This window comes from Taudactylus pleione, unplaced genomic scaffold (assembly GCF_031769625.1).
Source record: "Taudactylus pleione unplaced genomic scaffold, aTauple2 ptg000253l, whole genome shotgun sequence".
Taxonomy (NCBI): Eukaryota; Metazoa; Chordata; class Amphibia; order Anura; family Myobatrachidae; genus Taudactylus; species Taudactylus pleione.
This window is the reverse complement of record NW_028284655.1, coordinates 3,353,633-3,378,704: the sequence shown is the minus strand read 5'-3', so window position 1 is coordinate 3,378,704 and position 25,072 is coordinate 3,353,633. Positions and strand designations below refer to the sequence as shown.

Below are 25,072 nucleotides of genomic sequence, written 5' to 3'. Positions count from 1 at the left end.
GTGCCCACAGTGGTAGTCCCCTTATGCAGAGCCCACAGTAGTGGTGCCCTTATGCAGTGCCCTCAGTAAAGGTGCCCCTTATGCAGTGCCCCAGTAGTGGTAGCGCCCCTTATTCAGTGCCCACAATGGTAGTACCCCTTATGCACAGCCCACAGTAGTGGTGCCCCTTATGCAGAGCCCACAGTAGTGGTGCCCCTTATGCAGACCCCCTCTTATGCAGTGCCCCCAGGAGTGGTGCCCCAATATGCAGTGCCCCCAATAGTAATCTCCCTGTAGTAGTGCCCCCAATAGTAGTGCCTCCTGAGTAATGCCCCCAGTAGTAGTGCCCCCTGAGTAATGTCCCCTGTAGTAATGTCCCCTATTGTTAAGCCCCGCTCTCGCTGCCGTCTGGTCCGCCTGGCTGTTCCTCAGTCTGAACTATGGGAGAGACGTCATGACGTCTCTCCCATAGTGCACTGCACAAAGAGGGACCCGGAAGCCGGAGCTCATGAGTGAGCTCCAGCCTCCCGCTGCCGCTGTGGGGAGGGAGCCGGGCGCCCGCTGGTAACAATAGCTCAGCGGGCGCCCGGCAAATGGAGCCTCCCTGCGGCGCTGGGGTTAGCTGGGTCGAAGGAGGTGGAATTTTGTTCTGTTACACATTGTGCATAAGCAAGTTTTATGCCCAGATGCTTTGTTATATATATTAATTATTGTTATTTATAATATTTATTGTTATTTATAGTAAAACCCTTGAAGTACACAATAAAGTGTATGTTGCAGGCTTATTCTAGTTAGACTTTTTGTCATTGGTTCTGTAACCAATTATTTGGAAACCCTCCTTTCAAAATCCTGTGTTTGCCACTGCAATCAGCTCTGTGACACGCCAGTGACCCTGCCACTCCGGGCGTCTGCATAGCCACCTCCCTGTCACCACCCTATACATCTCACACACTGTGCCTCCCAGTCACCACCCTATACATCTCACACACTGTGCCTCCCAGTCACCACCCTGTACATCTCACACACTGTGCCTCCCAGTCACCACCCTATACATTTCACATACTGTGCCTCCCAGTCACCACCCTATACATTTCACACACTGTGCCTCCCAGTCACCACCCTATACATCTCACACACTGTGCCTCCCAGTCACCACCCTGTACATCTCACACACTGTGCCTCCCAGTCACCACCCTATACATCTCACACACTGTGCCTCAGCTCTGTGACCATCGGCATTGTGAGCGGCTCAGAACCAGGCCCTTCAGTTTATAAGCATAAACCTATTTTTCCACCTTGCCAATACTCAGGTGTACACCCACCTCCTGTTTCCGGGAACAGCTCCCATTGTGTCACTCATTTTTGTTTTCCTGACACAAATAGGCAAGCTAATGCTTGTGTGGCAAAAGTAAAAACATAACTTTAAATTCCTGACCACTTTCACTTTTGCATCAGCGCGTTAATTATTTTCCTTTTAAAACAGCCTCATTTATGTGCCCAATGAATAAATCTTGAGAGTAAGGTTGCATCAGTGATCTTTATTTTCATATTTAACACAATTTAGAATGTTTTTTTATCACAGTGTTGATATTGTGCCTATTACAGTATTTTTCTGTGCATGCGGCAAGTACAAGAGGAGCCCCATTGTAATAAGTACAGCCCTTAGAGCCCGATGCAGACCCGCTCGCTAGATGCATTCACACGCAGCCAAAGTATGCAAATCCCACTGGGACTGTATAACGTGATATAACTTTTTGGACCAGAAGTGAATGACTAAAAACTGGACATGGGTGAATGTAAGTACAGTAAGTACTCTGCAACAACAGGAGTTTAGTGAGCGAACTCCGAATTGTAACTTTAGAAGTTACTTGATTTCCTAACCTATTTTCACTTTACTAACAATTCTATATACGCTTCAATCTGCCAGCTGACTAGTGCCTTGTGTGAGACTTTGCTATTATCTGGTTCCACAGGAGTCATTAATATAAAATACTGGATACACTCTGGGATTGGTTTAAATAAATATATGATTCAGATGAAAACAAGAGACTACTGATATGCTATAGTACATAGGGGCCTATTCATCAACACTAAAATATGGATGGAGGTAATTAAGTTTAGAACTCGCATGGAGCTCTACCTAATTACCGGAGGAATTCATCATTCCTCCTCTCCATAACTATCTATTCCGAAAAGCTGGCATTTTTTCGATGACAGCTTTTAAGGAAATAGATACTTTTCCCTCTGTACACTAACTTACTGCAGCTGTAATCAGTGCTGCGTATGCACCGTTACATTCACAAAAGCGACGCATGCGCAGCACTGATTACAGCTGCGGTAACTCTGTGTCCGTCCGCTCCCCTCCCCCACCTACCTGGCTGCATGGACCACGACAGCCTGCAGCCTCGGACCCCGACCTCCCGTCCAGCTTGCTGAAGATTTTTTTTTTTTTTTTACTTTATTGTTTTTTTTACTTTACTGTGTTCTGCTGGGAGAACACAGTTAGAACAGCAGCCGGAGCCGGAGGAGGGACCAGGGAGCGAGGGAGGGAGCCGGAGGAGGTCCTGCTCATGTTGAAAGCAGGTAAGTGTAACCCGCTATACGCCACCTGAGAGTGGCGTATAGTAACACCATCAAATTCCGAAAATACATAATTTTCGAAATTTGATGAATAGCCTAATTTCTACATCCCCATACTAATGTACTAATGTATGGGGAGTGTGGAAATTAACGCAGACGGACTTAACCAGGAGATATCAGTGATATCTCCTGTGTTAAGTGTGTTAATGAATACTAAAAAAAATTGAATTAAGGAAAATGTACTTTAAAACCGTTATTTTAGTGTTGATGAATAGGCCCCATAGTCTGCTAATATTGATGAATGATATTTTGGTGATACTCAGGCATTGAAACATGCATTTTGTATGTTTTTATTATTTTGTGACTTTTTGCTGCTTATTTTACCATATGTTTTGATGTGTTTGTGCTGAGGATGAGAGATAATAGAAGTTGCTTAGCAACCAATCAGCTTCTGTCATTTTATAAATTGTGCTAGATAAATGATAGAAGCTGATTGGTTTCTATCAGCAACTTCACTTTATCTCTCTCCATGGCTTGATACATTTCCTGCATATGTTTTTAATATAAGTATTTGAGTAATTAAATATCCATATAGCGCTTTATCGGTGTAAGTTGATTTTTTTAATGATCCTACTAGTTTTTGTCCCATAGCGCAGCCTCATCTCTTTTCCTAGTGTTCATATTTGAGATTCCCTTTTAGAAGCTGCTGCTGGAAGTCATTACTGTAGGTTGATTACGTTTATTATTGAGCCCCTTATAAAGTAGCACTGACATCTCTATGTATTTCAGTAGGAATATATGTCAGTTATGAATATTTGTGCAGAGTTGTCATCACCCAATCAAAGTCCTGTGCTTGCCCTTTAGTGTTCATTTATTTCACACAGATGGACGCAGTCAGTATCGCAGCCGTGGGGAAGTAAAGCAGTGGGGAGGATAATAGGGAGCTCAAAAAAAATGGTTTAGTGTGGCAAAAAGGTGTAAATCCAGGGCCAGTTATCTGCTTGTCACTGAGAGGACTGAACAGGAAACATGTTCACATTTCCGTCTGCTGAAACCACACGGTAACTGAGGCAGAAGCTTCCTCGTCACTGCATTTATGTAGAGATAATCCACTGTCTGCCTTAAATAATGGCTTCTATTGACCACAGAGAGACCCTATGGTGATTAATCTGTGAGATGACTTGAAAAATAGATTAGAGATTGTTTGGAGTAAGAATTACAAAATATTCTGTCACAATTGTGTAATTGTTTTAATTTTTTTCCCCTTGTACTCACTTCTATAAAAAAATTAAAATAGAAAAAAAACATTACCTCATCAACATACGTTTAAAAGTCAGGTTGTTAGATGACATGAAAATGGAGCAACATGTGGGAGGTTTGCCAACATTGCTCAAAGCTAATCTGAAGTAAACCACAGCAGCCAATCAGATGTTGGATTGCATTGTCAAATATTCTGTAGACATATAAAATCTGATTGGATGCCATGAGCTACTGAACATTTGTATCTCTGAGCAATGTTCATAACTAAAGCTGGGTACACACTGGAGCGATGTCGGGCTGATATGCCATTTCATAACGATATATCGCCTACATAGCGCAGTGTGTACAGGCGATTGTGCGCTCCCGCAGTCGCTAGCGGCCAGTGCGCTCCCAATATCGCTAGCGGCCAGTGCATTGTTAATGGATGCCGTAGCGGTGAACGTTCCATCGTTCATTAAAGTCATCCAGTGTGGATGCACAATCACTGTTCACCGGCATTCGTTCCGATGTTTGAAACGAATCCTCGTCACTCCAGTGTGCCCCCAGCCTAACATTATAGGACCTCAAACTCACGCAACTCACGCAACTGACCTAATGTGCCCATTAAATTTGCAGCAATAAGAGATGATACTTCTGGGCCATTCCATGTGACGGAACGGGACATTTGGATACATTTAAAATTACGTTTCATTCCATGAATAAGGTTGAATAATGAATCTAGAACCTTATTTTATCTTAAATTAGTTAAAGCTTAAAGTGGATTCTAGTAAAATAAAGTTAAAAAAGTTTGTAATTGTTGCAAACAAAATTAAAATGTACATATGACGAAACAAGACAAAATATAAAAAACCTTCATAGGTAACTTAACATTAAACTTCTGTGAAATAGACAAGGCTGGGGTCTGATTTTTCCTGTGCAGGGTAAGCAGACCCAATGGTTTAATAATATATTAGTCTAAATATTTGTGCTTATGTTCTTTGTACAAAAAAAACAAAACAATTGTTTTGGTGACGGAGTGGGACATCCAGTGTGAAGGAAAGGGACATGTGCATTTCGTTGTCTAATGTAGCATGAACGTAAGTCACACAGTTAATTACTTTATATACACTAGTCGCCAAAATTGCGGACCCATTCAGAAATTTGAATATTTTTCAACTCTGAATGCTTATAAAAACTGTTTCGCTTCACGCAGTGCAATGATTCTCATATCAAATGAAAGGAAATTTAATGCTGAATTCAACACAATAAACAGAGGTCAAATATTTGCATTACAATGGAAGTTATGCTACTTTCAGATAGACAAAGAAGCACAGATGCGTGAGATTCAAGAAGCGGGTTGTAGTAACATCTACTACCAGCCAATCGGAATCGTCGTTCTGAGGACCAATCAGCTGTCATTTATGAGCAGGTGCAAGGTCATGTTCAAAGGTTGGAAAGGGCTGTTTCATTTTGCAGAATAAAGTTGGTTACTGAAGTGCAATTACGGTTGGATGTTTGTGTGGATTGTTTAGTGCTATTGACGGTGTAAAAAATAAATACAACAATGTCGTCCAGGCAAAGTCGTGACTGGTCACCCAGGAAGAGATCCAGGATTGTGGTGTTACATGAAAATGGTCTTTCGTATGCAGCAATTGCTAGAGAAGTTGGTGGGAAAGTGACAACATCAGGAGTACGAAAGTTTTGTTTACGCTATCAGGAAACACAATCTATACAAAACAAAGAAGGAAAAGGCCGGAAAAAGTGCACAACAGCTGTTGATGATAGGAGAATAAAACGAATTTGCGTCAGGGACAGATGGATGTCATCTGCAGCCATTAGCAGTGAACTGAGTGCAACTTGTGTTTTTGCCAGTGCAAGAACGGTATGGAGAAGACTAACGGAGATTGGCCTAAAAGGTAGGATTTTCCGAAAAAAGCCATTGCTGAATAAAAAGCAGCGTCAGAAACTAATACAGTGGGCAAAAGACCACATTGCATGGACAGAAGGTCAGTGGAAACAAGTGATATGGAGTGACGAAACTAAGATATCAATATTTGGTAGTGATGAGAGAAAATATGTGAGACGTCGCATCGGGGTAGAGGTACATCCAGATTGCATGCAAAGAATCCTACAAGTGTTATGATCTGGGCATGTATGACAGCAGATGCTGTAGGCCGCCTTTATGTCATGGATGGCACACTGAACAGCAGAAAGTACATTGACACCATCCTACAACCAAAACTTTTACCTTCTATCAGGGATCTTTTTCCAGATAATTCCCCATTTTTTTCCAGCAGGAATCAGCTCCCTGCCACACTGCACGGATATGCAAACAGTGGTTCACGGAGAATGACATACAGGTGCTGGGATGGCCAGGAAACAGCCCAGACCTGAACCCCATAGGACATTTGTGGTTCCGTTTGAAAAAACTGGTACATCTGAGGCGTCCATCCAATAAAAGACAATTAATTGAGGCTATAATACATAATAAAGTAGGAAGAGCTCCAAACATTGGTTGGCTCAATGCCACATCGCTGTGCTGCTGTCTTGAAAACTAAAGGATACCCAACAAAATACTGATAGGACAGTAACATCATAAGTGCACAGGGATCACCCTAATAGGGGTATTCAATATGGAGCGAAAACTCAGTTTTTGCGTTAATTTCGCACCTATGACGTCATTATCGCAGGTTTTAGTTTTACACCGTATTCAATTTCAAAGACTTTTCGCAGGTTCGAAAAGTCTTTGATAAAAAACGGGGATAACTTTTCACCATTGAATAGGTGTCGAAAAAAAGTGCAGAATTGGGGTTTAGGGGTGCAGGCTTAAAAAAATATCCTGCACCCCTGGGAATGTCATTTTAAAAATAACTGTCTCAAAAAAAGTTTTTTTTCAAAAATAGGGACACCCCAAAAAATTTAAAAATTGGGGTGAAAAAAAAAAAGGGAAAAAATTGTTTAAAACTAGGGAAATAGGTTCAGGGCTATTCTGCAAGTATGCGGCAGGTGTATTCTAGAATAGATTTATAGCGGCAGGTGCACAATTGCAGAATTTTTAAAAAATTACTTTAGGGACATCAAAATATGCTAGTACCCATTTTGATGGGACCACTTAAAAAAATGAAAAAATAACCTAAGTGCTCTTCTGCATCACTTCTTCAATGTCGGGAAAAAAGCACCTTCCGCAGCTATTTAAATCCCCGACTTTCATTTGCAGGCTAAAATGGGGGTACCCATAGTGATCCCCCATGTTTTTACAGCTTTAGGGGGGGGGGTCCTACAATTTTTTCCATGAAAATGTCGTAGTTTATCGCAAATCCCACTTCGCCAGGTCCCGTTTTCGTTGATTTTATATTGAATAAAGGGATAAAGCGGGCGCGCGCCCGATACTTTATCCCAGAAAAATCTCCGATGTGGAGCGAAAAGTCCAGCACGGACTTTTCACTCCCATATTGAATACCCCTCTAAGTGTTGTTTTCACTGCACAATTTCCCTTGTAATGCAAATATTTGACCTCTGTTTATTGTGTTGATTCAGTATTACATTTCCTTTCAATTGATATAACTTTTTTTGTCCATCTCCAGATGCTTATTAACTGATATCCCTGGGTGTGGTCCTGTCTCTTTAAGCCAGGACCCATATTCATGTTTAAAATGTATGCAAGCTTGAGCCAAAGGTGGCAGACCAAGATCATTTATCTGAGAATCAGTGTAGGGACTGGTCAGATGGGAATGACCGTGAAGTGGTGGTCAGCTTAGCAAATTATTGCAATGTTTTGGAACCAACATTCCCTGTATTCAAAGGAGTTGCAGTTTGAAAAGCATGTGAGTGCCGAGTTTGTATGATATTTTTTATGTAGATGGCGTGGTCACATACCAAGGGCACCCCAGATGTTTCAGTGCCGTGGATTAAGCCTGTCTTTCATTTGATATATGAATCATTGCACTGCATGAAGTGTAACAGTTTTTATAAGCATTCGAAGTTGAAAAACATTCAAATTTCAAAAAGTGTCTGCAATTTTGACCACCACTGTATATTAGTAGTAAATGTACTAAAGTATGTGTACAAAAATTCAGATTATCATTGAGTCATAACCACACATTCAGTCCTCTCACAGTCTTGCCGATTCCATCTCAAAAATATTTCCAGGATCAGGCCCTTTCTCACCCTTTAAGGAACTAGGTCCCTCATCCACTCACTGGTCATCTCCAGATTAGACTATTGTAACCTCCTCCTATCTGGCCTCCCTGACTCCCACCTCTCTCCACTCCAATCTATCCTCAATGCTGCTGCTCGGCTCGGGATGCAGTCAGGAAGCCGACGGTCGCAATGCCGACCGCCGGCTTCCCAACTGTCTAATCCCGGCAAGGTACAAATGACAGGTGTCAAAATCTCAACGCCTGTCGTTAGACATACGCCGGGAGCCCGACACCCGGCTTACCAAATTAAGGTTCGTTCCCGGGAGGGAATTAGGGTTAGGCACTTAGAGGGAGGGTTAGGGTTATTCACTTGGGGGGGAGGTTAGGGTTAGGCACCCCTAAAGGAGTGTTAGGGGTAGAATACGGTTAGTTAATACTTACCTTTTTACGTTCAGGATCTTCATCCCTGCCGTGCTTCCGCTGTCGGGATTTGAACCGCCGGCCATGCTGATTTCGCTCGGCTCAACTTCCTCTCCAAACGTTCTACATCTGCCTCCCCTCTCTTACAAGTCCTACACTGGCTCCCCCTCCCCTTCAAAACCCGATTCAAGGTTTTAACACTCACAAAGCCCTGACCCTCTCCTCTCCAGTTTACATTTCTGATCTCATCTCACTTCACACTCCTGCTCAACAAATGCATGCCACCTCTCCTGCCAACTGATTACTTCCTCCCACTCCCGCCTCCTAGATTTTGCCCGTGCTGCTCCCTACCTCTGGAACTCTCTCCCTCTCCCCATCAGACTCGCCATCTCTCTACAAATCTTCAAATGGGCTCATTACTTCATCATAGCCTTCCAGCTCTCATTCTAACCTGATGCTACTTGCTTCTTCCTCACTGTGTACCCCATCTGTGGTCACCCCTGTCTGTCTGCCCCTCCCCTTTAGAATGTAAGCTCTCACAAGCAGGGCCCTCTTCCCTCATGTGCTTCTCCTTCCCTTACTCATACGATCGTCTACTCCAAACTCCCCACAATGGCACCTAACACTTGGTTGCTGACCCCCTGCTGCTTTTTGAGTGTTATGACCGCTATTGCAGCAATGTTAAGCTATCCTTGTCCTGTATTGTTTTGTACTGTAAGTTGCTGTTTTCATGTTTGGTCATTTACTTATATGTACTGTGTAAGGCGCTGTGGAACCCTTGTGGCACCATATAAATAAAGGATAATAATAATAACAAACCTTTTAAATTTCCTTTTAAAATACTACTATTCACGTGCCTTTGTTTCCAATAGTAGCTAGCTTCAGTATTCGCATTTAAAGAAATACTAGTGTTGCCACATATCTCTTCACCAGTATAGGAAAAGCTGAATTTTTTAGACCAATTTACATTGAAATAGTAGCGATTTTGGTTTCACTTTCTATGGAATGGCAGTTCTGCTGGGCAGAACCTCAGATAATAGCAATGTGATAGCTCCTGCTATTTCCAGGTTCTGACCCGGCCGTACCAATAAGCTATTTATCCATCAGGCTGCACATGCGTACAGTATAGAGACTTTAGACAAAAATGGAAGTGGAGGAGCATCCAGCCTACTACGGAGGTAAACCCCAAAAACATCATTATGAGCCATCAGAGCTTGATAAATAGCACTGCTTCACCGTCCCAAAAAAAAGAATAATGGTGTAATTGATTTACATTTTAGTGAACACCGGAGATACCTGTGATATCTCTGACGTTAGATTAAAAATAAATAAATTGAGCCAATCCCTAATTTTGCTGCAATCCAGAGCAAACGGCCTTGTCATTGGATATATGGCTTAAAACTGTTTCAGAAATAATTCTCTGTGTCCCTTTTACCTTATATTCCCGAGCTGGGATAGCTGCCCTGATAAGCGGTTGTCCCGGCAAAGCCTACAATCTACCCTTTTGCCGCTAATGGCAGCAGTGAAAGTTTATACTGCCAGGTTCCATCCCAGCAGTGTTACTATGCATGTGCGACCTTCGGTCAAGCATGAGCACTCTGAGACCCGGAGGAGGAGAGATCTTAATGGACCCCTCTTCGCACTCTGGGCCTGATTCAGACCCGCTCGCTAGGAGGTGTTCGCACGCAGCCAGCCGATGTTTGCAATGTGTGCATCCATACGCATCACAGTGCTCGTGCGCGAACCAGTCCATGCGATCGCGAAGTGATCGCCCCTGAACTATAAAAGTTCACTAGGTTGAGTGACAGGACGAGCCATTTGTGGGTGGTGACACGGGTTGGTCGATTGAAACGAGGGAGTGGTGGTGCGAACGCAGGCGTGTCTGAGCGTCTTAACGCCATTTCAAAAGCGTGCATAAATAAGACTGAGCGTCATAGTACACGTCACATGGTTGAATTACACACTGAAGCACTCGCATGCTTGCGGTAGGGTATAGTCAACCACAAGTGCTGCATACGCTTCCAGTTGTGCTTGATGTTACCGATGGTTGCATATGCTTCCGGGAGATGACATGTATAAGTGGGTGTCTTAAGACAGGCTGGTGGGCGTCTAAATACACACCGCCATCGTACGCCAAGACATAGTGGGCGTGTTATTGCCTTGCCGTGCGATAGCCAGATTTGCATACTTTGGCAGCTGACAGTGAACGCATCTAGCGAGTGGGTCTGAATCTAGCCCTCTGTACTCCTTTCCAATAGGTAGAAGCCAGATAACGTCATCTGCAGATAGCGCTAAGTCACGTTCCGAAAACATTTAGATTTTGGAGCTTGATAAATATCACAACCACAACATCCTCATACATTGTATGGTGACAGCAGTGTGCTCTGATATTGACAATCACATAGGAGATATCTCCTGAATAATAGGCTTTTTAATTACGTAAGTGATAATCATGCGGAAGACTGATCAATAAGCCTCATATGGTCCCAAATACAAGTAACTGTTCTGCAAATAACTTAGGTTGTTTCACTAAGGTAATGTAAAAACACAGACGATCTGGCTGATGCACAGTTTCTGCTGTAATGAATTGTGATGGGAGAGGGATGCAGGACTACTGTCTTTCCAAATGTACAGGATACATGTCAGTAAAAAACTCCAGCTCACAAGTGTATAGGTTAGAAACAAATTTAATATACATATATTTCTATACCAGTAGGCAGCATAAAATTTAAAAGCAATATTTTGGAAATCATGTTTTGTTTTTCATGGGGGAGATATAAATGAATATAATGTGTAGAATTCCTGATTATGGATACAGGTATTAGCGACTGACGTCCTAAAGAGGTTCAGTCTTGTCATTAAAATAATTACATATCGTGTCTTGTAACACAAATAACAGGTACATATTACATTTAGCACAGTGGTACTTCTCAATCTTTATTTTTACTTGTATATGTCAGTGAGGCATAATGCTTTACATAAATCACCACAGCTCAGCTTTACTACAAAACTTTGTCCTGAGTCTCATAAGGACAGGGTGTACATATCCCAGAATCCTCTGCTCCTACCTGACCCAGAAGAGGCAAATAGAACTGAAGTAGTCCTGACACTGACAGAGGTATATTTACTAAAGTGCAACCAATCCAGTTCTAGCTATTATCTTCTAGAAGGTGCTAGATAAATGATAAGTAGAATGTGATTGGTTGCTATGGGCAACAACTCCACTTCTAAAACCCACACTTTAGAAAAATATACCCCACAGAGTCTTCCACAGCCTAATGTGACCCTGTCTGTACTCACCATTTGCCACCTCTGCTGTCTCAATCGTGTCTTTCTTCCGACCTGCATGGTGTAGGGACATTGAGCGCAGATAATGTGCAATGCCCCCTGTGTTGGTTTCAGTGGAAGCTTTCTCCTTTTTAAATAGTCTTAGCTGTTTTTTTTGGGAGTCCTTGGCCTGAGTACCACGAGAAGATCTCCATCGTTTAAATTGCCCCCACACACTGCACCTTTGTCCATTTTCCTTCTTCCAATGATATGAACCCAGGGGAGAGATTTCTTCAGTGCTAGTCTCTGGGGCTTCCAGATCCTCACAGGGTTCTATCATCCTGTATCTGAGCTAATGAGGAGGTCTCTGAACTCTAACCAACCGGGTCTCCCTGCAGAGTACACTCAGCTGAAAGCCTGACTATTTCTCAATAATCTCTTAGTGATCCCCAGCCTCTATCTGCTGTCCACCTTTTCTACAGTGACTGCTGTATTTCCGTTCCCATCCACTTCTCCGTCCTGCAGTCACCTCCTCTGGTCTTTGCACTTGTCTGTTACTACCTCTGATCTTCTCACTTGTTCTGTTTTGCCCTCTTCCTTTCACTCTGTCCCCCTCTCCTGTAGCCCAATGACTGTCTACCAACCCTTTCATCTGTCTCTTTCTGTCTCCGTCTCTCTCAGTATGTCGGTCTTGTCACAGTCTCTCCCTCAAGACAGGAAATATATGTTTTGTGGAGCTTTTTTTTCTCTCATTCAAATACCGGTTACACTGTGGTGTCACAAAGCTGCTGATGCTGGTGAGGATTGGTTGGTGGGACTGTGGTGTTATGCAAATGTGCCATGATTCAAAGAAATCTATTGCAAACTAACAAACTTTATTGAGTGCAGCAAGTGAGGTGCGTAAGCTTGGCGGGTGAGAGATGACACGTCTCCGTCAGGATTCCTAGAAAGGAAATAATATAAAAGTCCAATATAAAACATCTGTCTCACAGTGAGACAGGTGCAGTATGACAGGGTAGCAAAGCATATGTTCCTATTTGTTATTTATTTTGAAATAAAGCAATCTTTGGCCCCTATTTACCAATGAAGGCAAATACCAGCTTCATTTTTTGTTTAGTATCACTGTGATACTAACGATAAAAATCCACTGGTATTTACCAATACTTACCCCTCCCGCAAGGTCCCGCAAAGTCCTTGTCCTCTCGGCGAGGGGCTCAGTGTAATGCGCATGTGCGACGGTCCATCTGCGCATGTGCATGACACGGGGACCCGGCAGTGCCTGGAAGCCTTCGCTGAAGCCGGCAAGGCAGCGCCGGGTCCCCATTGGCGGGAATGGGGACCGCATCGCTCTCGCCATCTAAAAGATGCTGTGACATATAGCCAAGGCAGTTTCTAGGGTCTGAGGCTCCCAGTGCGAGCAGTCAAATTGCGCCCCCCCCTCCCCCTCGAAGCAGTAACATTGTGGAGTGGGCGTGGCGTCGAGGGGATGTGGTATCACAGTAAGGGAGCGTGATCTAGAAAGACCACAGAATGTCAACCACTGTGACTACTGAGTACTGGGGTGTCTAACCTGTCAGAGGCAAAGCGCTGAAAAATATATGTAGCTAAACAAAAGACAGACAGCATGCGCGCGCCGGAGTAATGTCCCCAGTAGTAGTGCCCGGGTGCCCCCAGTAGTGGTGTCTCCCCCAGTAGAAGTGCCCCCCTTGTAATGTCCCTAGTAACTGTGCCCAGGTGCCCCCAGTAGTGGTGTCTACCCCAGCAGAAGTACCCCCAGAGTAATGTCCCCAGTAGTAGTGCCCGGGTGCCCCCAGTAGTGGTGTCTCCCCCAGTAGAAGTGCCCCCCTTGTAATGTCCCTAGTTGTGCCCAGGTGCCCCCAGTAGTGGTGTCTACCCCAGCAGAAGTACCCCCAGAGTAATGTCCCCAGTAGTAGTGCCCGGGTGCCCCCAGTAGTGGTGTCTCCCCCAGTAGAAGTGCCCCCCTTGTAATGTCCCTAGTAGCTGTGCCCAGGTGCCCCCAGTAGTGGTGTCTCCCCCAGCAGAAGTGCCCCCATTGTAATGTCCCCAGTAGTAGTGCCCGGGTGCCCCCAGTAGTGGTGTCTCCCCCAGTAGAAGTGCCCCCCTTGTAATGTCCCTAGTAGCTGTGCCCAGGTGCCCCCAGTAGTGGTGTCTCCCCCAGCAGAAGTGCCCCCATAGTAATGTCCCCAGTAGTAGTGCCCGGGTGCCCCCAGTAGTGGTGTCTCCCCCAGCAGAAGTGCCCCCATTGTAATGTCCCCAGTAGTAGTGCCCGGGTGCCCCCAGTAGTGGTGTCTCCCCCAGTAGAAGTGCCCCCCTTGTAATGTCCCTAGTAGCTGTGCCCAGGTGCCCCCAGTAGTGGTGTCTCCCCCAGCAGAAGTGCCCCCATAGTAATGTCCCCAGTAGTAGTGCCCGGGTGCCCCCAGTAGTGGTGTCTCCCCCAGTAGAAGTGCCCCCCTTGTAATGTCCCTAGTTGTGCCCAGGTGCCCCCAGTAGTGGTGTCTCCCCCAGCAGAAGTGCCCCCAGAGTAATGTCCCCAGTAGTAGTGCCCGGGTGCCCCCAGTGGTAGTGCCTCCCCCCAGGCTGCCTGCATACAAAAAAAAAAAAAAAAAAACAGTAATACTTACCTTCAGCCCCGCTCTGGCGTCCGCTCCGCTCGGCTGCTCCTCTCTCTGCACTATGGGAAAGACGTCATGACGTCCTCCCATAGTGCACATTGTGGGAGCCGGAAGCAGGAGCCTCCATCTCCATCTCCGGCTGCTCTGCCGGGCGCCCGCTGGTAACTGAATCTCAGCGGGCGCCCGGCAGTTAACAGGCTGTTTTTGCAGCAGGGGTAGGAGGCGGCGCGCCCCGTGCGATTGCACGGGTCGCCTGCCCCTAGAAACGGCCCTGCATACAGCGGTAATCTTAGATTACCGCTGTTTGTTAAATGCAGAAACAAGGACATAACCCCTTTAGCGAGCACTAAAGGGGTTATGCTTCTTGGTAAATGGGGGCCAGTGTTCTTTATTTGATGAGGATGAAACTTTTGTTTTCCATCACCTGAGGTGCTAATCCGTTGCTGTGTGTATTATGACGCACCATCGTTTGCACCATCAAAGATTGCATCAGCCCTATGGAGACGCAGATTCTCCATCTGAACTTGGCCATTTGTGGCCGTGCAACTGTGTCATTAGATGCAGCCGCTGACTGCAACACGCTCGCAACATGCCGGCGCCTGGCTGCTAGCCACCCCTCTGTTACCACCCGAGAATGAGAATGAGATAATCAATTATATTTGAGATTAGTTTGTTTTATTCTTATTTTTTATTTTGTATTTTAGACTTGGGAATAAGAGCAAACAAAGTTATCATCTTTTTTTTTTTTTCACGTGTTTATAAACAGCTCTAAGATCACTACTGTACCTATTGTCCTTTTTTGTTATACCAGTCGGACTGTGATGTCTGTTTAGAAGGTACTCAATAGGTCTTGCTCATAAGGCAAATCGTACATTATATTTAATCCCGGGCGGTAATCTAACTGCAGTAAAAGTCTGAATTTTAGGAAATGAATAAATCAAAATGAAAGATTTCCAGTGGCAAAGACTTGAGTGATCATAAGAAAAAACATGAGAAATTGGAGAATGCTTCTTTGCTATGACCCTTTCCTTCATGAAGACATAATTATATAATACTGTATACCTGTTTTCTCACCATCAATGAAACATTTTTGCTCATTACATACTAGAATAAGTTTTTATATGTTTTTTCTGTTACCTTGAAGTGATCCCAGCTGGTGATCTCTCGGAACAGAGCATCTCCTGGACAGCTGGTGCTGACTACCTGCCGGTGACCTTGTAGGGTATAGTTGGAGGTGATGTAACCAGACCTGACTGCCCATTTCAGGAAGCGATCTTTCACCAGATTCATGATTCGGCTCTCAGGGGCTGATGTACTATAATCTCCAATGAAGCTCACCCCATAACCTACTGAGTTGTGGCCCTTGGTGTGAGCCCCAACCCAGTGCCATCCACGCCCTTCATAGAGGTATCCATCAGATCCTGCCACAAAGCTAGGAGAGGTGGGAGAAGAGAAGTGGTGATTACTACATCTATTACATTCTGGGCCTGAGTCAGAGGTGCACGAAATGTCCATGCCGTGTGCAAATGGCCGATGCTTTCAGTCTGCACGTGTCCGAGCTGCACTGCACATGTTTCCTGATGATTACCGCTCTAGGCCACAGACTGAATTTGGGCGCAACAGCTGGGGATTTCAGTGGGCGTTCCTGGGAGGTACCATGGGGGTGGCTAGCCAGACGCGGGTGTGTTGCGGGCATGTCGCAATTAGCAAAGTTGCACTGACTCCTTTGGCTATGTTCAGTCGGAGATTCTGAGCCTCTATAGGGCTGGTCAAATGGTGCTATGACCGATGGTGAGTCTTAATACACACAGCGATGGATTAGCACCTCAGCCGGCGGGAGTCTCAGTAAGCAGTCCATCGGCATTAGCATAAAGACGCAGTAGCGGCTACAATAGTGTGCACCTCTGTATCCGGCTCTCTATGGATTATTCACGTGTTACGTGTTTTTTCTACTCTTTTCAATACTTTCCACTGCATTGATTTTGGTCACAAAGACCTGACTTGGACACAACCGTCCTGTCTCGGTCTGCGGAGTACAACATTCATGTCTCATTTCACACGTACATGCACTATACCAGGGCAAGCCAAGACACTGCCTGTTTCAAGTTTTTCTAAGACATTTGTGTTACATATATTATTGGCCGCCTTATGAATCATTGCACCCTGCAGAAAAATAGCAAATACTCCTCAAGTATGACAGTCTCAAAGATAGATGGCACAGCCACACAGTCTTAGCTTGCTGACCTCTATGACATGCCATGGAGACACTGGGCTTGATTCAGACCTGGATGCTATCTGCAGTGCACTCGCTATTGCCGATGGTTGCTAATCTGCGCATGCGTATGTATTGCAGTGCGCGTGCGCAAACTACACAGTGCGTTCTGTCAAAACTGGATTATTGGCTGAGACAAGATCAGTTTAAAATTGAATCGCAGCGACACCATCTTGCGACTGGCCGCAAGACGACATTTTGCGAAATGGCCGCCTAAGCGCCATTTTAGATAAACTCACACATTAGTACATGTGGCGATAATACTATTAGCATCATGCGAATGCATCTGTGACCATCGCCATAGGTTAAGGCGATTCACCAAAAGCCCATTTCATTACTTTACATATGATAAAGGATATATATTTCAGAAATGGCTTTACAGTATGCCAAAATTGCATTAGAGCAAGTGGCCAGGTGACAACTAGCTTGTGTAGATAAGCTTCCTGGATAGTGTTTGCCCTCACTACAGGTGGTCTGGCTAGAATACACACCTTACATTAGCAGGCTCCCGGCAATGACATGATTTCAAAGGCTAGAGTGTCATCTTAGGTCTGTCTCTTGTAGCTGGGCTATTTGCATTTCACACAAGAGACTTGAAGAATAAAGAGTTTTTCTTTTGAAGCCTGGGACAAGAGGGGGGCACTGCTGACAGAGTGGGCATGTGGAACTATCTGGCTCAGCATGTCACACTGCTAAGATGTTCACTCAGTGAGAGTTAACTGGCACCCTTCCTCATACACACATTAATACGTCTTTATATCAAACCCCGAATATTCACACATTACATATTCACACATAAGGTTTAATAAGCTCTAAAGTATATGATTTAAGTTGGCTCAGTTAGTTTAAATGCTGTGAAATAAAGATATTTGATAACTAAGGTTCTATACATGTTAAGACAGCAGTGTTTGGGTTCGTACTGATGCATACTCTTTCAACAGAATTCCGGTACTATCGGTGTGGAGATCGCATCATGCATTCCCAACTTATGGACCGCAGAGACTACAAGCAACAAAATGTATATTTTAGGAACAACTGTTAGGATGTAGCATGGGGGCGGGGAGGGGAAAGACCCTCAGTTGTTAGAGGCAGGGAGAGTCGATTTGAACCAGCCTGTTAAATGCACTGTAACATATGCTTCTCCCCTGGGAACCAATGACATCAGCAACAAACTTCTCTATTGTCCGGTCTATTCTAGGGGGGTATAAATGTGTGCTCAAATGCTGGGATTTTAGTCTTCTTGCTGAATGCCGATTGACGGAGGTTTTCTTTTTGAATGCCGGTATCTGGGTCCAGAGGCGCTGCGTATGTATACTGTACTTGGGTCTGTATAATTCCTTTGCGCTAAATTGTACACAGATCACAGCGTGTAACTGACTGTACTTTTTACTTGAATAATACTTTGTGCTTTGGAACCACATGTTCTAAGTCTGGAGTCTCTATTTACTGTATGACTGCGTACGCAAATTAAGCGTCATCCTTAGAGGTTTATAGGTAGGATTTTAGAAGGTACAGGCAGGGGTATATAGAGGTTCATTTTAATATTAACAGTTCACAGATCCCTCGCTCGCACAGCACAGCCAGCCCAGCAGAGTGAGTGACAGGAGTGGCCATTTGTGGGTGGTGACAGGGGCAGTCCAGTAAAAACGGGGGAGTGGAGGTGCGCACGCAGGCGTGCCTGAGTGTTTCAACGCCATTTTAGAGGCGTGCATAATTAACAGGCAGCGTCATAGTACACGTCACCAGCCATTTTTTTACTCTGTTTTCCTCGCAATGCTTAAGGTAGAAAAAAAGCTACCACAAGCACTGCGTAGCCGGGACGACGGGGAGCAGGTAAGTAACGCAGCTACTTCTAACCACGAGGACAGATGCTTTTCGGAGCAGTTGTCCCCTCACTGGAGCAATGATGAATTGCTCCAGTGTCACGTTTCCCCTGCTGCGAGTTGGATACTTAAGTATCCCTCACAGCGAGTTCAACACGTCATCATCGGAGGCCATGCGGCATTCGATGATGTGTTTCTATGGTTAGAAAGAGAGTAACAGAAGCCCCTTTCCATATCTATTTATTCAGCGCCGGATGACACATTTTTTTATATAAAGACATTGGCCCTCATTCAGAGCCGTATGCTCTGAGCAGAGCGCACGCTATGAATGAGGGCCGCCCTCCATAATTATGGAGCGTCCTCCTGGACACTCGTATAGCTGTGGGTCACCACCCACAGCCTGTACGAGCGTGCAGTTTGATGGCCGCGATGGTCTTGACCATCGCGACCATCGCCACTACGAGCCGGAGCCTGCGGTTGAGTTTTTCAACCGCAAGGCCCGGAGTGATTTTGGCTCTACTAGTGATGTCAGTGGGCCGGCTTCTGACGGTAGGCGTTCCCGCGGGTCCTAATATAGCGTCTAGAGCTGAAACCAGAGCGGGGACGTCGGTGCCCAAGAAAACTATTGAGGCAACAGCAGACGACCCCAATCAGCCTCAGGTACGCAGGGCATTAGACTCTCCTGTAAACTAGGGAGATGTAGTTGCGGCCATAAAAAGCACTATGGACCCACTTTTGAAGCAAGCTGTATCTGACATTACCATTCAGCTACAGGGTCTGTATCACAGAGTCTCGGATATTGAGGAGACTGTGGGGAAGAATTTTCAGGATATTGCTCTCCTGAAACAATCAGTATCTAAGTTAGAGAAAGAGAATTTCCGTTTGTTCAACAAAATTGATGACATCGAAAATAGGTCTCTGCTAAACAATATTCGCTTAGTAGGGCTTCCGGAGACTATCAAAGGCCCTGCACTCGCACATTTTGTGCTTAACACCTTGGCTACATTGCTAGGTACAGAAGCTGACTGCACAGATTTAGTGATAGAGCGTGTCCACAGGCTAGAATTTGAGCCACACATCTACCCGCCCAAGAGTCGTCCTCTTTAAATGCTTAAATTACTTGCACAAAGTTCTGTTCTGGTTGGCGTCTTGCAAGAAATTCCCTTTACACTGGGAAGGTCACACTCTCCACATATTTCAAGACTATTCAGTCGAGCTACCCAGAGCCCGTAAAGCCTTTGGTCCAGTATGTGTTCCCCATACTAAATCTAAGCGAAAGTTTGCTTTGATCTATCCGGCGAGATTGAGGCTGTTTAACGGTTCTTCATATACAGATTTTACAAATCCAGAAGATGCTGCAGCATTTATTAGAGAAGAAGCTGACGAATCTAGCCATGATATTGCAGATGATCCTTCATTGAATCCCTGAATCACTCCCCCTGAATCACTCTCCCCTCCTCCTCCTAATCCAGATGTTAGATAACCATTTCCTGGACTTGTGAGTGACTTTTCTGCACAATTTCCCGAATACACCCAGATCCAGATTTGGTTGCTATACTTCTTACCCATTGATGTTACAGTGGTCCTTAGTAGCAGCTGCCTCTACTACTACTACTACGTGGTGTAGTGATTTTAACAAAAAAGCACCTGGGTGTAGAGGTGATATCGATTGAAGTTAGGAGTGCCACATTTAGCGAAAAGTCTAAATCTTATAGATGTATGGCGAGCTCTCCACCCTATAGAAAGAGAGTTTACCTGCCTTCCGCTGCCCATTATACTTGATCCAGGATTGATTATATTCTTCTCCCGCATTCTATCTTTCCCAGAGTACAAGACTCTAAAGGGGCATATCCAATTACCCACGGGACCTCTCCAATAAAATTGCTTTTTCCCCGCGCCGTTAACTCCTCTGTCGCACACGGGAACACACTGTTTCCGCGACCAACGTTGAAACAGTGTGTTATTGCATCTAGCGCGAGGCCGATTAGGACGGCTACACGCAGATTTTACCTCGCACCTACATGAGGTGCGAGGTAAAGACCGACAGAGGGGACTCGCGTGCGGGGTCTCAGGGACACCCGCGCGTGAAATCCCCGCTAATTGAATTACATCAAGCACGATAATTAGCCGTGGGGGCTAATTGAATATGCCCCTAAGATTGAAGCAATCTCTATATCTGATTGCGCCCTGGTGTGGCTTGAATTTCAGATTAAGGTAGATAGAAGCCCTCATAAATTATGGAGATTCCCATCCCTCCTCATACAGACAGATGGATTTCGTAAACAGCTCGAAACTGCTTGGGAAAACTATAAATCTAACAATATAGAACATGCTCAAGACAAACCAGATTTATTTTGGCAGACTGCTAAAGCAGTGCTTCGGGCGGAAATTATCTCCTATTCAGATTAAAAAAAGACAAGAACGCTCTTCCTTAGATCTACAGCAGAACTTATCGATAGCCTTTCAAAACTATAAAATGTCCCCAAATGCACAAAATAAAACTTTATATATATCTGCTAAATTGCATTTTAATGAGTACCTTCATTTAAAGGGGGAAAAATACTTATTTGCAGCTAATTATAAATTCCATAGATTTGGAAACAAGACAGGAAAATTACTTACAAACTTCTTACAAGGCACCTGATCCCAAATGGTTATATCTCCCCTAAAAACCCCTGAGGCTCGTTAACTACCTCCAATAGCCAGATCACTAAAATGATGCGTCTTTTTACGAAAAACTATACACACCTCCTTCTCCTGAGGCTCGATATGACTCTCCTCGGATAAGTGAATCGCTAGTATATTTCTATAATAATATGATGGCACTCCCTTTATATTTTAATAATGCAATCATCAAAGTCATACTTAAACCTGGTAAAGATCCCTCTTTACCTGGGTCTTATAAACCGATATCCTTATTAAATCTTGATTACAAGATATTCACAAAAATAGCTGATCATCTAAAATTCCTACTCCCTTCTATAATCCACAAGGATCAAACAGGTTTCATTACAGGACGACATTCTGTGGTGAACATAAGAAGAGTACTCTCGGTTATTCACTTTGCCTCCTCCGCTTTAGATCTAGACAATAATCCTAACATTATTGTATCACTGGACGCAGAAAAGGCCTTTTGACCTTTTACTTAGGCCTCATTTATATAACACACTTCTTAATTTTAGATTTCCAGAGGGATTCATAAACACCATTCGTACATTATACTCTCTTCCTAAATCGCAGGTGTCTTGTAATGGTTTCCTTTCCGCCCCCTTTCTTATAAGTCGAGGAACAAGACAGGGATGTCCCCTTTCACCCGTTGCTAATCGCAATTGCGCCTCTTGCAGTCGCAATTCGTTCTTCCTCCCAGCTCCAAGGGATATCAATTGGTGGAACAGAGTTACGGATTGCTTTGTTTGCAGATGACACTTTGCACTTTCTATCCAATCCGAAACACTCTCTTCCAGCAGTAATGGATCTTATAGCATCCTTTGGTAGGACAGCAGGATATAAAATTAATATAACCAAATCTGAAATCCTGATATTGGGAAAATCTCCTCCTTCAGCGATAGATTTTTCACGCCTTCCGCCTTTCCAGATTGCGCCTTCTCTAATTACTTATTTGGGGATCCACATTAGCTCTAATATTTCTAATATTTATAAACTTAACTATTCCCCAATGATCTCTAAAATTGCCCAAATGCTTGATAGCTGGAAAGAACTACCCTTGTCTGTCTTGGGGAGATTGGCAGTGATCAAAAGCATTGTATTTCCGAAAATCTTTTATCAGATGCAGATGCTCCCACTCTCCCTGACACAGACAGACATCTCCAAACTGGAGAGCTTATTCTATAGATTCATATGGAAAAACAAAAGACCAAGGATAGCTCATCAAAAACTTAAGACCCTCCGGAGTGAAGGAGGTGTGGGTGCTCCAGCTATGAGGGCATATTCTTTAGCAATACTGTTCCGTTATATAAGTGACTGGCTATTGGAAACTAGTACCTACACTGACGGCCCCTTAGATTCACATTTATTTGCACCTTTCTCCCTTCCTTCATACGAAAAGTTCTCTGATTCCAATATATATTATGGATAACCTTATTTTTAAGGATACTTAACTTACATGTATATCTATAAATAAGAAATGTAAGATAGATCCTACCATCACTCAAATGATCCCACTCTGGGGTAATCCATCCTTCCCCCCATCATTGGAAAACAGATCTGCTTATTACTTTTGGAAATGCAACTGTCTTTCTTTTTCAAATAAAGTATTTGACCCTGGTGGCAATATATATTCCTTAACAGACCTCCAGCAGAAATACAGCCTCCCTAGACATCATTTCTATGTTTATCTCTAAGTGAGACATTTCTTACTCTCTAGGTGTTCCGTTTCTCGGCCTCCTTCCCAAGAGGCCTTGGAATTGGAGGAGCTACTAAAAATCTTAAACAACAACCCATATAAGCATAAATATCTTTTTTCCTTGTTGGCCCCCTCATATACCACCCCCAATGGAAATTATTACTTAAAAAATGGATGTTGGATATACCGATATAGAAGATCTCTCAGATATTACATCCTCTTATGAAGATTCATTAAAAATATTGAAATCGGCATACCTAAAAGAGGTACATATCTGAACTCTTCATAGAGCATATATTACCCCAGCACAGTGAAAGCACATGATATCTGAGGAATCGGGTAGTTGCACAAAATGTGGAGTTGCCAATGCCAATTTTATTCATCTATTTTGGCAATGTCGTAAAATCAGAAAATTTTGGTATAAAATAAATTGCTTAATTATGTTAGTGAACTCTTTTCCATATCGGTCAGTCCAGACACTTTGGCGTGCTTACTGCTGAATTTTAAAAATTGGAATTTATGTCCATTTAAAAAAGATATTACTCCCCTTCTCTCTATTATTCTTACCTTAGGGAAAAAGCTCATATTAATACACTGGACAAAGATCAGCACCCTCTCTTTGCGAGATTCACAAAAAATGAACTCAGCTGTTATACTATGATAGACTAACTAGTTTCCTGGAGTTTGATAAAAGTGATAGCAGTGGCCAAAGGTTTCATGCTAAATGGAAGTATTATATAACTTATTTGAGTCAAAATAGACGAATATAAAATTTTTTTTTTAATGTTTAGTTTGATTTCCATTGCCGACTTCTATACCTCAGTATTTTATGTAACTAGTATTTTGTCTTATCATACAATGGTTCTCTACTAGTCATCAAGTCCTCATTATCCTCAACAGCGCACTCTGCTATAACTATACATGGAAATCTTGAAAGGCTTTTCATCCCTCCCTATTGTGTTTTCCATTGTCTTATCCCCCCCGCCCCCCTTTTTGTTATCATTATTGAACTCCTATGCATACTTGTTCTAAATGATAAGAATCTAGAGGTTAATCACTACATAGTTTACTATTGAAAGCTGCTTACTCGCTGTGTTTATATGTTAACTTTCCTGAAATTGTTATTTATTTGGCCTTACACTCTATGTAAACACAGAAAACGTTATTTTCTCCTTGTTGTTAGATACTAATCCTTGTACCTTCTTCAAAGCTAAACTAGTCCAGTTTTTGTATTAGGATAGGATATTCTATATATCGTACTAGAGCATTTCTCTACTGATATTCTATTCTATACTGGTATAGAATATTAATGTCTAGAATTTTCTTCTATGCTTCGAGATGTTTTGTTATTTTCTCTGTCTCTGTGTATGCTAGTATATAAAACCTAATAAATACAATCTAAAAAAATTAAATAAAAACTTTATTGATAGGGGACCCACAAGTTAGTGTCTATGGACCCCCCAGTCCAGGAGAGAACAGCGATATATGCGCAAGGTTGAGACCAGCATAGAACTGTAGTATATGCACTAGGTTGACGCTAGGATAAAACAGTAGATTATGCGCCTGGAGATGCGTTTTATCATTGGTAGCAGTACAGGCTAAAGTTTCAGTACACAATGTAGCATTTTAATGAATTATCTTAAACATAACACAGTCTGTCTGTGTCAGGACAGTGTTATTAATAAATAATAAAACACAATTACCATGTAATATACAGGCACAAATACAACATTTCCCCTTTAAAAAAAAAAACACACATGAGAATTTGCTTTTGTGCTGTAATGAATAATGTGACTATATAGTAGCAGCCACAAATAATAGTGATAGTACCAGCTGGCGGGAGCAAGAAGCACTCAGAATGTGCTTATGTTCAACTCTACATCAGCCCCACAATGTAAACTGGGCATAAGCCATAGACAAAGAACTAACTGTGCCCAGTGGTCAGCTCATAACGAGATTACTATGGTGTCTTTTCATTATTACTTCTCTGGAGATAATTAGGTTTAGAACTCACATGTAGTTCTACCTAATTACCGGAGGAATTAATCAGTCCTCCTCTCCGTAAGTATCTATTTTGTCATTTTTGGTATGACAACTCTTCTGAAAATAGATATTTTTCCCTACCTGACTGCATCCTCTGCCTGTCTCCCGGATCAGCCCGGCTTTTATGTAGCATCTGCAGGACCCCCTCCCTCCCCCGCTGCCTGATCCACTGAAGAAAGACGGATCTGTCATAGTCAGTGGTGGTGGCTCCAGCCCCCACCCGCACCCATCTCCATCCTATGTCCTCCACACTCATCACCTTCCCGGGCCAGGTGCCGGCTGTCTTACTCTGTAGTCGCGGGCGAGGACCCCCA

The 25,072-nt window shown here is 43.6% G+C and overlaps 2 protein-coding genes across 7 annotated transcripts in view; both read right to left on the bottom strand.

The window, feature by feature from the left end:
- RASAL3 (RAS protein activator like 3) overlaps positions 1-11,978 on the bottom strand; it is a 79,386-nt gene extending 67,408 nt beyond the window's left edge. For both annotated transcript variants that reach the window (XM_088480344.1, XM_088480345.1), the window contains exon 1: positions 11,658-11,978. In XM_088480344.1, the coding sequence (XP_088336470.1) occupies positions 11,658-11,964 (307 nt within the window). In that variant the 5' untranslated portion in view covers positions 11,965-11,978. The remainder of the gene's footprint in view (positions 1-11,657) is intronic.
- A 43-nt stretch (positions 11,979-12,021) lies between these two features.
- The window catches only part of PGLYRP2 (peptidoglycan recognition protein 2), a 50,368-nt gene continuing 37,317 nt past the window's right edge, over positions 12,022-25,072 (bottom strand). For 4 of the 5 annotated variants that reach the window (XM_088480352.1, XM_088480347.1, XM_088480348.1 and 1 more), the window contains 2 exons: positions 15,395-15,689; positions 12,487-12,567 (listed from right to left, as the gene is read on the bottom strand). In XM_088480352.1, coding sequence (XP_088336478.1) covers positions 12,559-12,567; positions 15,395-15,689 — 304 coding nt within the window. In that variant the 3' untranslated portion in view covers positions 12,487-12,558. Of the gene's footprint in view, positions 12,568-15,394; positions 15,690-25,072 lie in introns of all 5 variants that reach the window. The other variant, XM_088480349.1, reaches the window with a different exon arrangement.